Below are 17,762 nucleotides of genomic sequence, written 5' to 3'. Positions count from 1 at the left end.
CACACTGGTTACGTATAGCCTACAAATAACTTTTTTTTATTTCCACTTTATGGATATTCTGAGAAAATGGTTTCACACAAAACAAAATTAAGACACAACACCTTTTATTTTTTAATTAGATCTCATCATTTTCTCACAGCCTTTTGATTTTTGACTTATTCTGGAAAAAAAAAAAAAGGTGCAATCTTGGGCTGCAATCGTCATGGCCGAGCGGTCCGATGCACTGATTCACAAGAGGCATTGGTTCGAATCCGACAGCTGCTACCTTTTTTTTTTGTCTTCTCCATTTTACTTCGTCGTTTCTCACTTGAGTGATTTTGTTTGCAGCAGAACAAATGACATTGTCAGGCGGGTTGAACTGTTTCACTTAGTTTATGAGCATTCTATTGGCCAGTAATGTTAGCGCTAGATGTCAACAAATGTTACGAAAAAAACAATTATTAACTGTTTGTCCAGTCATCAATGACCTTTTCAAACTTCGCTCAATTGTAATTAATAAGTACATTATCCCTTTTTTTAAAATGCTGTTTTTTTTTATGCATGTGTATTTTAACTTAAAGCTATGTTGTTTTTTTTTAAATACACTTGATCATTTTTCATTGACATACTTGCTGGGTTAACACGAAGCCGAAAGTGACTCCTACTTTCCTAAATCCAGCGTAGTAGCTAGGATAGGGGAAGTCCTAATTCAAAAGTCCCCAGGACCCCCACTTGAGGAGGGCCCTCAAATGAATGTTTTACATTTTTTTATTAGGCAATGCCATGTAATCTTACTATTCACGTAGTGTAAAACATACAATACATCATTGATCTAGAATCCTATAGGATGCTAATTTTGCCTTTGTTGCACAAAAAGCACGACTTGGGGCGATATGAATTGAGATTTGTCACTTGCGCATTATCTTGCCAATAAACAACGGCATTATTGATTTAAAAAGTCTTAATGATTATTTTTCGTTAATTTTACTTGTATTCTGTACCAATTTTTGAATTTTTTAGACATATATTTATCAAGTACATTATCTCATGTCATGATGTCGAATGTCAAAATGCAGGGCCCCCTAAAAATGTCAAGCCCCCCCAGGGGCCCCAAAACACCTGGCTACGCCACTGCCTAAATCTAATTTATTTTGGCCCTTTATGGTTTGAGGTGTCGCGGTGAGAAGCATCAAGTGGTAACTTGGAAGGTCTGAGATTTAAAGAAACTACACAAATGTGGAGGGTGCAATGAAAGACTTTCTGCTCTTTGCATGCACTTTGATTGTCAAGCTTACTTTATTTAAACAGTAAAAATAAGTAAGAGAGAAAAAAATACTAATCACAAGTTTGAAAAAGTAGAAACGTTAAAGTATTCAGGAAGCCTGGGATACATTCCAACAATGACCTAATGTCAGAAGTAAAGGAACAACCAGCGGCAGGCAACAGAGTTTTCAATAAAACACAACACATACTTAAAAGCAAATTTATATCTAAGAAAACAAAGATAACCATTTACAAAACCATCATCAGACCTGTGGTCATGTATGGAAGTGAAATCTGGACGCTGACAAAAAAAAAAAAAAAAAAAAAACACAGAAAATCTGCTAAGTAGTTGGAAAAGAAAAATCCTCAGAAAAATGTATGGTGCCATACATGAGGAGACCGGATGGAGGATTCGCACCAACCTAGATAATATACCAGCAATATGAAGACCCCTCCATAGTGACGGAAATAAAAAGAAACAGATGACGTTCGTCGGGTCACCTCGAAAAAATGCCAGAGAACAGAGGAGCAATTAGTGCTCACCTGCAGAAACCAAAAAGGTAGACGTCCCAATTGCAGACCACGAGTTACGGTGGCTAGATGACGTAGAGCCAGGTCTACAACAGCTACAAGAAGTCCGGGCATGGAGACGTAAAGCCCAGGATAGATCAGAATGGAGAGATGTGCTAGAGCAGGCCAGGGCCCTCCAAGGGTTGTAGCGCCACTGGGATGGATGGAAGAGAGAAAAAGAAGAGTAAACGATAGGGTAGAAAGGTGATGATGGCGATATAATGACACTTAAAGAAAGAACTAATTACACAGTTATCTGCACTTTGTTTACACTTTGATGTTTACAATACTTCTATTCAAGTCAGAACTTCAAGGAACCTGGATCCAGGAACCTGGACATCTGATCTCATAAACGGCTCTAACGATTTTTCTAGAAATTTAACAGTTTATGTATATAGCTAAAAAGAGAATTACTAGCTTGTTTTCAACATGGGAAAAACTTTAGTTTGACCGTTATAATATTTCAAAGTAAATAATAAATAAATCTAAATTTGGTCTAGATCATCGGTTTTGAAAGAACTATCGCATTCTGAAAGGACTATCGCGTTCGGGCTTTTCCGAATATAAGGCAATATTGATTCAAGAGAATAATAAATTAATGTTCTGGAAAATATTGCGCGTCGTCTTATAAGTCTAGATTTACAGAAATATCATTGAAATTATTCAATAATAAAAGAAAAATTGCGTAGTCCTAGTGATCGCTAAATTATGCCTTGCCCGCTGGCCAATTGGTAAACGACGTACGTTCACAAAGCTGACGGTGTCAAAATCACGAAATCGAGACCCGGTTTGAAGTAAATTAATTATTTTAAATATTTTATTAGTACATTTAAAATTGTATAATGGAGGGATTGTCTTAAAAAATGTATTTTTACATGTTTTTCTTGTTAAGATCATGTTTACCTACTATAAACAATAAAATTAAGTAAGAGAGAAAAAGAAGGGTAAGCGATATTGAGAAATGTGATGGGGTTTAAATGAAACCTAGAGAAAGGCGTAAGAAAATGAAATGAGGGAAAGATTTTAAAAGAAATAAACAGGCCAAACAAGGTCAAAGACGCCATATAGAAATATCGCAGTTGCCAACTAAATATAAAAAAAATATGTTGTACTACAAGCGAAATAGCTTACAATTTTGAGTCTACAGTTGCTGAAAATAGCAAAAAAATTATTATATAATTTACCAAAATACTTCTCTTATCCATACTTATATTCTGTACATCGGATACACACACAAAAAAAAAAAGAATTGTCATTTGTCATACATAGATCTAGACCTAGTTTTAGATCTAAATCTAGATTCAAGATCTTAGTCTAGAAATCACACAATTTGTATACGAATTTATTAGTTATGTTAATAATATATACTAATTATATATATTTTAACTTATTTTTAGGTTATTTCGGTCCCCCGTTCCTAGTATGTTGGCCGATTTGGTGGGATGGGGAGGTGACGATGGCATCAATCCCCCCCCCCCCCCAAAAAAAAAAAAACAAACATTTTCTTTCGAGTGGGGGGGGGGACAATTTATTTGTAGAAATCACAGCTTGTTAAAGGGAAACTCCGATAGTTTTTCAAATTTTAGTTATTGACATATTTAAATTCTGCGTAAAAAGTTGTAATAGTAAACATTATATCATTTTTTATTTAAATGCTCGGAAAATTTTATATTTAATAAATTAGACAGAAAATTCTCCACGCCCCCAAAAAAACGGGATTCTGCGAGATGTTTTTAGTTTTTAAAAACGTGACGTCACGAAGGTGCTGGCTAAATATAGATCTAGACCTATATAACCGATAAACTCTCTAGTCTAGATCTGTACCTATCGGATCGCATTTATTGTTACGCTTCACAGCTAGATCTAGTCTCCACGTTGATTTATAATCGGTCATTGTTTATAAACCTCTATTTCTACTTGAAGAAAATTAAATATTGTTCTTCAGCTTGTTGCAGTAGTTCCAATCACAAAGATAAAATCAGCAAGTATGCTGATACAGAAATTAGTGTCTCTTTTCATTTGTTTCCAAGAGATGAAGTTTTAAAGGGAAAATGGGGAAAATTTATTCGCCTGAAGAGCAAATATTTTACAAAGGCATTAGCTAATTCCTGTTTATGCTCAAACCATTTTGAGAGAAGCTGTTTCAGCAACTTCACTGCTGTGGAAATGGGATTTAAAAAAAAAATTGAAGTTAATACCAGGTGCAGTACCAACAATACATTGGATTTCCAGGCCAAAGAATTCAATTAATGATACTACTGAGACATTTTAAACAACTGAAGTTCATAAATATAAATGAAATCAGATTTGTGAGCTAGAAATTTACTACGAATACTAGATCTACTATTAAATTTCTTATTTAATAAGTAGATCTATCGTCTACGAAACTCAATTCCAACTTTTTAACTTTTGACCTTGGGGGTGTGTCTCGCCGGCTGAGCCAGCGTCAAGCTCTCTCATCACTTTTTCCATGTCAACCAATGTTAGGTCGAAACAGCACAAAAAAATCATAATTTTCTTACGGTCAAACATACAGTCATAATTAATACACCATTAGAAATTTCTTTTAAAGTATTTTAATGATGTAATAACAATTTTTTTTTTATCAAAGATAATTTCTTTTTCGCCTCCCTATCAATGAGTATCAATAGGATTTGAGTGCACCGTCGTGACGTCACACAGAAATTCAGTGAAAATCTGACTGTTTTGGATGCGCAGAAAAATTATGTCACAAAAACATCAATTACTAAGTTATTCTTGCAAATAAAAAAAAAAGAATAATATATTCATTATCTATAAATCAAAACACATATTATATAAAAAATTGTCAAAACCATCGGAGTTACCCTTTAACGGAATCAATTAAATATCTATATAACCTTGTTATTGATATTTTAACCGATCTTTATATTATGTCGTTCCCATTATAGCCGATTGGGTGGGGTGGGAGGGCGAATAGCCTACATGTACTGCCCTTCCCACCTTCCCTTCCTACTTTTATTTAGAAATCATAGTTTGTGAACAAAATGAGTTGAATATCTATATAATATAAGGTAGCCTACATATTGATGTTTTAACCTGTTTATATATTATGTTGCGCACAGAATCTCAAATTATATCAATAGTAAATATAAAATGAAAAAGGATTGTACCAGGTGGGAGAGGCGATACATGCAATCACCTTCCGCCCATCGGGCAAACCAATACTTTTTTCTTTTTCTATTTTAGTAAGGAATTACAAAATAAAAAAAAAATATGTCACTAATATAATTTATATTTGCTACAAGTTAAATTCTTATATCGATTCGCCCCATCCACTATTCTTTAATGCCAAAACAATCATTTGCAGAAATTATAAAAAGGAGCGAGGATTCATGTTTTCACTCTACCGCCCTCTCCCCTTTCCAGACGAAAACATGACGTTTTAAAACAGAATAGTCAAATATGCACACGAATTTATATTAATAATTTTAAGAAAGACTTTGTTTTGGAAAATTTATAATTCATACGAAATTTTTTATTATAAGAGTAACGATTTCCAACCTTTTTTCCAACCTTTACTCATACTGATATTTTTCTATTGTATAAAAATTTTTGAGACTATGACTCACAATATATGCTTGAATCGTAAAAATGCAAAAATAAATTAGAGTAGAATCTAATTGGCCCACTTTATTTCTCCTCCAACTTCTGAAATTTTTTGTTTAAAGCTTTGAATTAGAGTTCTGTAACAAAACAAAGTTACAACATGCATATTGAACAAAATGTATCACTTACAAATTAGCTTTTTTAAAGATATTATTTTTTGAATATTTTTTTTTCGGCGGCGATCCTCAGTGTCTTAATCTAAATATGTTGGGTATCTTTTTTTATTCAAGGAACAAATCGGTTGTATTTGCAATGTAGAAAGTGCAAGTAAATTTATATTAGAATATTTTTTCAAGTAAAACATTTACAAAAGGTCCTTTTTGAATAGGATGAATAATGAGCTGTAGATTGCAGGAGAATACGTTTCTGCTGTGAAGAATGCAAGAAAACGCTTTTGACCTCGGGGCTTCGCGCCGTATCCCACAAGAAGAGCTTACAGCGCTTCCCCAGACCACCTAGCTATCAAGAAAAAAGCCTCACTATGGCTGTTTTTTTTTTTTTTTTTTTTTTGCCAAAGGTTGAGAAACACTTTTTAAAAATGTTTAATCTTTCTCTCTCTCTCTCTCTCTCTCTCTCTCTATATATATATATGTATATATACACATATGCTGAACACGCGTTTATACTTAGGGTTAGGGTTTACTGGGCGTTAGGGTTAGGGTTTGGAAAAAAAACACCCCCCCCCTTCCTAAGTTCTGGATCCGCTAGTGCCTTCTATGAATGAAGGTTGAGTTATTAATGAAGAACTCCATGCACTTTAAAAAAAGTTACCTTCCCTGAAGTTTTTCATTGAGAAGTGGTGTAATTTTTTGAAAAATCAGATTGCATATATAATTAAAAAAAATAGATGGTTCGCTTTCGGAAAAGAAAAAAAGTAGCCTTTGCATCAGAACTTTGAATGATCTAAAATATCATGATGATCGATTTTCATTTTCTCTTGTAGTTTCTAAGATATAAACGGGACGGAGGGACAGACGGACAGACAGGCCACACAAAAGCTAATAGCGTCTTTTCCCCTTTCGGGGGCCGCTAAAAATACTTGGACATATAGTTAATTTTCTAAATACTGATTGCTCAGTAAAAAATAATAACAAAGTCGTATAATAATAACATACCGATTTTGATAAATATTTTAGTATAAAAAAATATAACAAATTGTACATGATTTATCTATTCATACATCGGCCTATATCTTCATATTTCCATGCTCAGCCTTCACCGTTTCACCTCCCCCCCCCTCCTCCCCCAAGCTATTGTTTACTGTTTACAACTTATTTTCAAAACAACTTGACGAAAATAAAATCGGCATACGCGTCTCCCCCCCCCCTACCGGCCCCTAACGGGAACGAAGCACCCGGGGTTCATCCCGTTACTGCCAGTCCAGCGCGTGCCACCGGAGGTCATTATTTGTGAGTGGCACGGTGTCAAGACCGCGTGCAAGCTCGTGTCACCTCGATCCTCGAGACAATGTTCCCACGCTCGCGCCTCAACTAACGGGCACCTGTGAGTCTCAGAAAACTCTTTTTATTACTCACCGTCACATTCCCGCCGTGAAATTATAGAAATATCGTCCTTAGATCTATATATATATTTATTTATATATTTAAATGAATTATAATAGAGTTTGCGTTATTTACATATCGCTAATAAAATATGTTTGTTTATCACATAATATAGAATAAAGGGGAGTTAACTCCGTTTTTTTTTATTGCTACACGACCAAGTCACCCCGCCCGTGATTATTAACAAAGAACATCTGCGCTGGTCTCCCCTTGCACCAATCAGGCCACGTTATCGATCGGCAGTCACCTCGCACGCGGCGGCCGTGCGCCAATCAACTGCCACCGTGGGCTGTGGGGCGGTGTCAAACGTGAGCCGGTTTGAGGTTTTATTTTGGACCGCTCGACAGGCCGTACGCTCACTCGAACCGTGTACGCTGCCCAGGAAGGACCCTAGTATCCGGACGACGACGTTCTTTCAACTATTATTTGTGCACAAATCTAACTACTTCCAAAGATTTTAAGAAGGGAAAAAAAAAATCGGAACACACTCCAACGTTGGTGATTTTTTTCCCCTCTTCTGTAAGAAAGAAAGAGAGAAGGCAGACATGAAGCGCAGCTTAAGTGATAGTGATTCCGATGATGGCTTCGATGAGAGACTTAAGTCTGGGTAAGTAGTTGTGTAACGTGGGTCGGGGGATTGCTCCTCCCACGTGTGCAATTGGCATGCAAGTTAGGATCTTAGATTTGTGTCTGGAACCGTTGATTTTAAGTATCATGGTTGAATTTCCAATGACGTCAAGCAGTTAGTATTAATAGTTTATACCCGCTACTCACTTAATGGTGATTTAAATGTTGGATTAACTTCCGTGTGACTACATCGTTAGCAAGAATAAGTTCTATTATTATTGAGTAGCAGCAATATCTCTACTATTATTGCATCTATTAGTGTCACGTGACTTAGGTTGTTTTTTTTCAGTCGCATTTCTGACACCATTTTAGTATTCATTGTTTGTCTGTTCGAATATTATGCCACTTAGCTTTTCTGTTACTAAGACACATCTATATAAGTGGTAAAATTAAAAATAGTTTAGAAAACAACAACAACAACAATAAAGACTAAATAATTAGAACAGAAAAAAAAAGATTTAAAATGAACTTCTATGAACGAAAAGAACATATTGTGATAGACATTGACTTTGTGCTCAGTAGTTCGACATTATGTGTTCTTTGAGTGGATCTGTGTATTTTATTTACATAAAAAGTGAGTAGTTTCATGAGTTTGTTTTATCGTATGCAAACCTTTAAAGGAGTCCTCACTCTAAAGCTATATAGTAACGTATACAAAACCCATTATGATTAGGGTCTTATTCCAATAAGCTTAGGCCTATATTATCTTGGAGATAACACATAGCTATAATGACGAGGCTACAAATCAATCTTTATGTAATTTTGACGTACTCAATATATTCCTAAATCAATTTTTTTATATATGAATTAAAAAACAAACAAACATGCAGAGTATCGATAACAAAAAGACTTTAAAAAAAATAAAATAAAATAAATTAAACAATTTAATTGATCTGCCATCCACAAATATAAAATAAAATAATGGCTATAATGAGTTTTATGAAACATCTTATATGTAGATCTAGTATTATTACACTTTTACACAGCAATTAGCTCCGTAAAGAAACAAATTACTAGGTATAAGTAATTAAAAACACACGAACAAGAGTAACTAATGAGACTTCACATTAACATTAAGAAGTAGAAATAATAATTGTGTGGTCTTTTGAATTAGGTCGCTGTTCATTTACATTCTATGTCAAACATTAAGGTTTCAAATTAAAAAAAAAACATGAATAATAATCAGTTCCCAATGTACCCGTTGTGGTATTTTTTTTTTTGTTCCAAGGTAACCACAAACTTGCCTTCTAGACCTGAACGCAAACCTTCTCCACCCTTCTGCTAGAACAAAGCCGTTACCTCAGCCCTCCGCCATCTTATTCATCTCAGTAAAATGGCCGACCACACAAAAAATGACATCCATACACCACTAGAGAAAAATAATCCCAAACCCCATCTTCCGTCATCTAGATCAACGGACCCAAACCACTCAACTATTTTTTTGTTTAAATTTAATTAGATCTCAAGTCTCACAATTATGTTGTTACTATTTGTTCTAGGGAAGAACTGAATTTTAACGAAAAAAAAAAACAACTTTCATCCATTTGCTAGACATTATTGTTATTATTATTCAGAACTTTTATTAGCATTTTTTTCTCCCGTTGATTTGATACTCAGCTTTTTATTTATATCAGATATCTTTTTTTTTCCTTTTATGTCGATAATCGATTCACTTCTAAGGTACTCGCTCGTGTAAAATAATCCAGTTACACTTGACATATGGACAAGTAGAGTCAACTGAGATCGCCTTATGAAATCTCAAGTAGTCGATCTCACCCACAATAACGATTGCTTTTTTTTTTTTGCCCGATACTTCATGACATAACATTCAAGTGGCTAGAATTAATTGTTACCTTTGTATTTCAAAAGCTATAGTTTTGATTGATATTGTGGCAAGATATTTTTTTATAATGTCAATGGGAGTATTCTATTCCGTAATGGCTGCTCGTGCTTATGTCATTGCGTTCTTTATAAAGGTAACTCCGAACAGTTACATAAAAAAGGGAATACCAAAAATAAAACAAAAACAAACAAAATATATTGATTACATGTAATGAGATCTCTTTGAAAGAGACATACTAATGTTAATCTAGGACTAGGTCTATTTTTTTATTTGTTTTTGTAGATTTTTTTCCACTGGCTGATGTCATTTCCGGTTTAATTAAAATAAAAAAGCGGATTATGAATGCAAAAGAAAAAAACAACAGCAATCAAAAGAAATATAAATAGCGCCGTGTATACTAAATGCAATGCGTAAAGGCAACATTGTACACCAAATATGATTTTGAAGGATATGTGTTTACGGTATTTTTAAATGACCTTGATGTGTTCTTTTGGTTCCAGGTCTCCATCCCAGAGTTGCCAGATCACAGACCGGAAGAAGAGGAGAGGGGTGAGTGCTGAAACTCTTTGTGTCTCGAATGTGTGTGTATATGTGTGTGTGTGTGTGTGAGAGAGAGAGAGATGGAGGAAGGGGGTGAAAAGAAGAGAGAGGGGGGGGGGAGGGAGAGATTTACATTGCTTGTCAATGCAATGATAGGCTATTACATTGGGATCGAAGAGTCAGGCTTGCACGGCTCTCTCACTAGTTCCAGGGACTTTAGTTTTCTGAGATTGATTTTGTTATCCAGACATGGCTTTACTTCAGTGTATTATCCAGTCATGGATTAACTTCAGCGCATTATCCTGTGATGGTTTAACTTAAGTTTATTATCCAGTGATGGATTAACTTTACTTTACTTCAGTGTATTTTCCAGCCATGGATTTCTTCAGTGCATTATCCAGTCATCGATTAACTTCATTCATGGATTTACTTCACTTTTTACGAAATCATGATTGACTTTAGACAATAGTACAATCTATTGCTTTAATATTTAATTGACGACTTCTGATACCTACTCTGCAATCACACTTACTTTTGGATTAATAACAGAGATTTATATTCATGTATTGATATACTAAGAGTGTGTTCAGCTTTGATCCCACTCAAAGTTTATTGTTATAACCGGTAGTATTCTTATTAACAGATAATTGAAAAAAGAAGAAGGGACAGAATCAACACTAGTTTGTCAGAGTTGCGTCGCTTGGTGCCTTCAGCTTTTGAAAAACAGGTGAGCAAACCATTTTTATTAAGGGGCCCCAACAGCATGTCACCCAAGAGTATTGTGATCAATTGCTACTGACACATAAAGTAGCACATACTGATATAAAACAATATTCTGAATTTTAGAATGAAATGGAATAAGTTTTATCCTTTCAGACCATGTGGTCTATATGACAGATGATGTCAAGGTCATCTGTTTCTTTGGCCAACGGTTAACGAGCAGGCTGTAATATGGCCAGCACAACGACCAACCGCTTTTCCTTCCCTCCTGCTAAACTTAGGTACCCATTAGCGTTAGGTGGAATCAGAGGCGTCCTTAAAATCCCGAAGTTCAAAATCCCAGTCTTCAGCGAGATTCGAACCCAGGTTTGGAAGCCAAGCGCCTAACCCCTCAGCCACCGTGCCCCCGAAATGAAATGAGACTAAATAATATTCGATTACCTTGTTTAAAAAAAAAGAATCAATTAAAAGGCCAATCGGGGCGAAAACTGGAACATAATTATTTAGATTTTCGATGCTTAAGTTTCATCTACCCACTCTTCCGCTCCGCTGGTGTTTTTACTGCCATTACAATCTTGTGGCATTAACGCTCAGCGGAGCAGACAATTTCCCTTGAGCGCGCAAATGTCATAGATATGATAGAAGCGCCATCTTTTGGCTGACTTCCTAGTAGGCTTTTGTACTGGGAGATAACAAGTATCGATTCGTCCCGAGAGATTATCCTCCCATGTGGGCAATTACATCTCCTATTGAAAAGTATAGAAGAAAAGTGGTTGAGGTACAAAACAGCGAAGCTATGTCCGTTAACGTCTGCGAGTATGTTTTGTTGTGAAGGTTTAACGCAACGTTCTATTGATTGGAGTATATTGGAGGGAGCTGGTAATTTCTCTAAAATAAAACATTAAGATGGATAAAAAGCGATTAAGTCATTTCCTTGCAAATTAAAGTCAGTTGTAGTGAAGGAAGACAATTTTCCCGTCAATAATTGAACGACTGACATCGATTTGTTGTAGGTTTTTTTTTTCATGTATAATATTAATATTTACACACACATATTCATGCGCATACACATAGGCTCAGACATACACACAAGTAGGCTTGAATTATTTCATAATTTTACCACTTACTTTTTGCTCCCTACTGTATGAACAAAAGACGCAGAGGAACCAAAATAAAGTATAACGGTGCTACAATATAATAACACTTGCAAACACATATTAGACGCGGGTGTTCAATAATCATAGCAATGTAATAATTTCAAAAGATTAAATAAATAATTATTTTGTTGCAGGGCTCAGCCAAACTTGAAAAGGCAGAGATCCTTCAGATGACAGTTGATCATTTAAAAATTTTACACCAAAAAGGTAAGCCTCATTTTTATAAAACATAGATCTCTCCCCCTTTTCTCCTGCTGCACTCATCCCCAATCCTCGGACCCAATGACAATGCCCCATGAAACAAAGATGTCAAAGAGTTTTAAAAATTAAATTGGGGGAGGGAGGGAGTTTCATGCTTCTTTTTATACTTCAATGTAAAGTTACTGTTGGGATACTGGCCAATCTACTATTTAGTTTAGTGGTTAAAAAAAAAAGGTAAGCCTACTAAACGTTTATTATAGATGCCGGTTTCTAATAAAAGTTTTGTAAAGCGCCTCCGCGGTGTCTAAGGGAGATAAACCAAACGCAGGTAACACTCAACGAAATCAAATAACACCGGTGGAAGGCCGAACAATCAATATGAATCAGCCGACGCTGAAACCGAATGTCGAACAAGAACATAATCGTAACGAAAAGGACCGTCGAATGTCAGCTAACTCTCTGCGTTCATAACAAACTTCCTATTTCTAAGGCGTCCTAAAGTAGTCTGTTGACATCGGCTGATGTTTCGCTATGTCCTAGTCACGTTATTGTTTCTAAGTCAAAACTTCCCCTATTTCCGAGAAAAAAGAACTAATTCCTAATCGTGCCATAGTAGCCTACTCTTCCTCTAGCTCAAATACAAAGAAAATAATACAGATTTTCATCTATGGCAGAAAAACTAAAAATAGCTGGCACATTGGTGTATCCGGTTTTACAGGAAGAGCCGATACATTTTTTTTGTTGAATGTAAATATTTTTGGTGTTCACTCTTTAGCACTGAAGAATCAAATTTTCTGAGCTCTTCTGTTTTGTAGCTCATTCTTTTTTTGTCATTATAGTTGGCAACATTTTAGTTTCTTTTAGCGTCTTGGACAATGTTTAGTTTATTGTGAAACTCCCAAATAAAATAAGAAGGAGTTGAAGTCGATGAGAACTCGAGATGAAATGGAAAGTTAAAGAGGAATATGATCCAAGAGAGAAAAAGAGAGAGAGAGAGTGGGAATAAGGTGGTAGCCCGTCTGAGTCCGACATTCGAAAGTTGACAAACGAAGAGGATTTTCATATCTCAACCTGATCGCTGGTGAGTCCAGACTAAACACCCAATTGTTTGGTTTGGTCACATCTCTCAGACTGACAAGTTTGTGGACAAAGGTGAAATGACCGCTGGTGACGTCCCCTTTGGCCGGAGATGACCGCGGATCATAACATTTGAAAAGATTATTTTTACATGTGGAGGAGCCGTTTTATTTAAAAGTGTTGACTTAACAGACGGGGCTTTAGTGATTTGAGTGATAATTTATTTTTTATTTCGTATGAATCTGATTCATTTTCTAGTTTTACTTAAATAGCTATTAAAAAACAAACAAACACAAACTGAAATAATCATGCGACGGGGAAAAGAGAAATGTAAACTGTAGGTCAGTGTTTTGTGGCATTATTGAAGAGTTCATACATTGCGGAAATACTATAAATAGCTAGCTTTTTGGTGTATCCGGTGTGAAACATAAAGGAAGTGTTGATAGACTATGTTTTTTTTTTTGAAAGGCCAATGATATACTTTGTGCACTGTAGAAAAACATTGTCTCAACTCTTCCGTTTGTAGCACAGAATCATTTCAACATGGAAGAAGAATGAAACTTTCACTCTACCACTTAAAACTTTTTTAAAAACCAAATGGGAAACTAGCTAGCGGTAATAAAGGAGACTTGATACCAAGATCAACTGTCACATTGCTAGGTTGTTAGATTTAAAGCTTTATTCCTTTTATTTAGTTGGCAACAGGAAAGGTCAATATCGCGTCCTTGACCTTGTTAAGTTTGTCGTGAACATCTCGAATTGAACTTATGCATGCAACATATTGCAATGTAGTCACCCTACATATACACGTGCCGTGCGACAAGTCTTACAACTTAGTTGGCAACTGTGGCGTACCAGCAGCATGTGTAACAGGACAAACTGGACAACACGCATTTCGGCCGATGGCAAGTGTCCGGCGATATTGACACGAGATCAAGGCCACAGAGGGCGCTGCTTTCACAAATAGGGAGATTTCCATCACAACCAATAAAAACATGTTCCCGGGCGCATCGCCAGAGTTATTATATCTGGATCAACAGACTTTATCCCCCTTCCCCTCCTTTTTCAGTTTCTCTCTCTCTCTTCTGTCCTGAACTCGTTTTGTATATGAATTTTGAGATGGTGTGTAATTTTTTTTTAACGTTACACTTCACACAACACATTTGTAGTTAACGAATTCCTATTAAATTCAGCATGCTGTCACAATATTAGTCAAAACAAATTTATGGACACTTCGCATTTTCTATTTTTATATTGTCATAGATGACTGCAAAGATCAGACTGACTTACTTGTTATATTATAGGCCTTTGCCTTTATTTCTGAATAGCATTCTGTTTGACCAAATCTATTTTGTTGAAATTAGACCTGATTTTTTATATATTTTTTCTAATGTACTAACGAGCGTATCGTTGATTCTTTTCAACAGGTATAAACAACTACAACTTTGATCCTCATGCTGTCGCCGTTGATTATCGCAGTGTCGGCTTCAGGGAATGTGCCGCTGAAGTAGCCCGCTACCTGGTCGCTGTTGAGGGCTTGGATTTACAGGACCCACTACGCCTTCGCCTATTGGGCCACCTGCAGTGTTACTCTGCCCAGAGAGAGGCCGCGGCCAAGGCGTCGCTGCAAGGAAACTCTTGGGGCGGGATGAGCTCCATGAGCGGGATGGCCAGCCATGGCAGTTTCACCCCGACGCAGTACGGGAGTTCCACCGTCTCTACGCCCATGTCTGGCGTGATCCCCAGCCAGCACCATCATCTCGGCCAGACCGAGCACATGACCCCGATGTCAACGTCGTCTCACCAAGGCGGCGGTGGAGGCATTGGCGGATCCTCTGGAATCTACTCCACCGGCTCTTCCTTCACGGAGACACAAAGGCACGGACAATCGGACTCCATTCTTTCTGGACACATGCGCCTTTCCAGCAGCTCGGGTGCTACGGCCCCGGTCACGCCTATGAACCACAACTCAGTCGCCCAATCACAAATTTCCCCACCGCTGTTTTCCACCCTCCCAAACCTCCATTCCCAGTTTCCCGTTTCCGCCTTGAATATGAACTCTGTCTCCTCAATGATGTCAGCGCAGAACGCAAACTATCAAAACCATGGACAGAACCAAGGGCACAACTCAGTCAAGCCTTATCGCCCTTGGGGAGGAGAACTGGCCTACTGACTATATGATTGACCTAATCAACAATATTTTACTTCATAATAATCAACACGTGGCGGGGAAACACAAATCAAAACCCTGACACCGACAATTTTAGATCACTCCAAGGCCAACTCTCGAGCACGTGTAATAGGCGCATCTATTTTATACATGTTTTTCTTTATCCGAATAAAAAAGTGTTGGCCTCATTCTGGTGTAGGCTAATTTAAATATAACGTTCCATAGTGATTACTTGTTTTGATTCACAAAATGCCAATGTACATGGCTATATATCAAAGCGTAAGTTTAGTCTTTGTGAAGTGTTCAACTTATTATTGGATTAACTGAATGTGGCAACTAGGACAGTAGAAGCACGTCTCATCAGCTGTCAATAAGGCGACCATACGCTGCTACAACAGATGGTTAGATGTGAAACCATAAAGCTACGCAGCTCTTGACACAAAATCATCTTTCGCTAGACAATTTATTTAAATGTAAGCGATCTGGCCATCTCTCCCCTTCACACAAAGCAGTCATTGTATTGCGCCGATTATAATAGAGAACGCTGTCTAATGTAAATTTCTACTAGATATAATATTAATTGACTTTGGGATGTGGCGAAATCTGGCTTTCATGTTTTATCAATTAAAAAAAAGAATCAACCTTCTGTGGCCGGTCATGACTTGCCAACCCAGCTACTGTTGTCTTTGTTGATTGACCTGTTTAAAAGTGTTAGTGTTTCTCAACCGTTTACTAGTAACGCCGCCCCTAAAGACAATTTTACACTCGCCCACTTAGCCTGCAGGGGGACTAAGCAATTATAGTTATAGAAGTTATAGATAAATACATATTTTTTATTGAATATTGTTCGGTTTGTAACCTTGTTATTAAAAAGGTAAGCTGTATCAGTGACCACATGCCTGTGGTGCTAGTACAGACCATCTTGTAATGCTAGATGATAGGATTCCATATTTTTAAAAGTAATTTTACTCAGTGATTTCATGTTTAGAGTTTAATTCTTTTTCCATGTGCAATACTTGTGAAACTTTATTTTTCTACATATTATGTGTATGACAGCCATCATTTACATTTTGTCATAGCAAACATTTTTTTTAACCTAAAACTGTAAAAAAAAAAATTACTTGATATGTTACCCTTAAAAGAAAAAGTTTAAATCAACAAAGAAAACATCTTATTGATGTACATTGTGCAATATTATGTGGCCTTATATTATCACATATACATACTTATGCAATTTTCTTTTAATTAATTGACATGCTTATGTTTTGTAATGACAATAGAATGTAAGGCAAAATGTTTCCTGATGTCATTGTAACAGATTTCAAAACTTTTCTTAATAGCAAGTTTGTGACAATATCAATTATTCCTATAATCTTTAAAAAAAAGTTATTCATATTTGAAATTTGACCTATTGACACATTTTTTTTTCATGGCTATTAAAGTTAATTAATTATACAATGTTATCAGTTAAATTATATTGTTAAGTGCGAACTAAATAATTCAAAATGATTTGTTTTTTTAGTCTTGTAATAACTCAGCCTTATCTAAGAATCCTCTTCCACAGTTACACTCTTGCCTTATCACAACGAACTTTACCAAACTGAAGATCCTCACTTCCATAAAATGCATTTTGTTTTTTTTGTTTCATTTTTTTATACACTATATAAATATTTTATTATTGTTGACAAAACTGTAAATAAACATTTAAAAAAAAAAAACCTTTGAAACTTTTGTTATTTTTCTTTTGCTATAATGTTCCAAGAAAAATTACTTTCCAAATCCCTGGTGAAGTAAGATTCCCTTATTTTTTTCAAACAATTACTTAGGCTGTTATATTATTAGTACAATGACCAATCACCCTTTGTGCATAAACAAATGTAAGGTACCACACAAGGGTGTATCCAGGCATTTTGAAAATCCCCCCCCCCCAACCCAAAAAAAAAAACAAAAAAAAAACAGCCTTCACCTTTTCCAACTCTACCCTTAAATGTCACAGTTGGGTGATCTTAAATATTCTGGTATGCTAAATAAAATCCATAGTCTCAGTTAAGAAATTAGTTTTATCTAATAAATTAAAGACCTTTCCTTAAAAAAAGAAGATAATTACATCCATCCTACCATGTCCATATGTTAATTATAAACTGAAAATGTTCCCAAGAGTACTGCTATGTAGGCTTTTAAAAATAGACAGTGTCCCTCAAAATCTTCTGATTTTAATGTTCAGCTCTTTTTGGCTTGGGGGAGGGGGGTGGGAGGAGTAGGGAACATGAACTTTCCCACATGCTTGTTTTAGGACTGAGAATTGCAAAGCCTCTGTGGTTTCATTATGCACTCAGTTACAAACATGTTTAGGGGTAGGAAAGCATAGCACCATGGTCCAGAAAACGCAAGAGGGTCATATTTGA

At 36.0% G+C, this 17,762-nt stretch overlaps 1 protein-coding gene across 1 annotated transcript; it reads left to right on the top strand.

The window, feature by feature from the left end:
• Positions 1-7,394: 7,394 nt before the first annotated feature.
• LOC106055572 (hairy/enhancer-of-split related with YRPW motif protein 1-like) lies at positions 7,395-17,288 on the top strand. Its single transcript, XM_013211875.2, has 5 exons — positions 7,395-7,629; positions 9,993-10,041; positions 10,676-10,759; positions 12,044-12,116; positions 14,615-17,288. The coding sequence occupies exons 1-5, from the start codon at positions 7,568-7,570 to the stop codon at positions 15,358-15,360; spliced, it is 1,014 nt and encodes a 337-aa protein (XP_013067329.1). The 5' UTR covers positions 7,395-7,567; the 3' UTR covers positions 15,361-17,288.
• The last annotated feature ends 474 nt before the right edge of the window (positions 17,289-17,762 follow it).

This window comes from Biomphalaria glabrata, chromosome 17, assembly GCF_947242115.1.
Source record: "Biomphalaria glabrata chromosome 17, xgBioGlab47.1, whole genome shotgun sequence".
Taxonomy (NCBI): domain Eukaryota; kingdom Metazoa; phylum Mollusca; class Gastropoda; family Planorbidae; genus Biomphalaria; species Biomphalaria glabrata.
Note: the sequence above shows the minus strand (reverse complement) of the source record. Positions and strands in the feature narration are given on the sequence as shown.

Excerpts from the sequence above, each read along its gene's own strand:
- LOC106055572 (XM_013211875.2), top strand. The coding sequence starts at position 7,568 with ATGAAGCGCAGCTTAAGTGATAGTGATTCCGATGATGGCTTCGATGAG. Across the intron at positions 7,630-9,992 it reads GATGAGAGACTTAAGTCTGG|GTCTCCATCCCAGAGTTGCC; the intron begins GTAAGTAGTTGT and ends TTTTGGTTCCAG. Across the intron at positions 10,760-12,043 it reads CTTCAGCTTTTGAAAAACAG|GGCTCAGCCAAACTTGAAAA; the intron begins GTGAGCAAACCA and ends ATTTTGTTGCAG.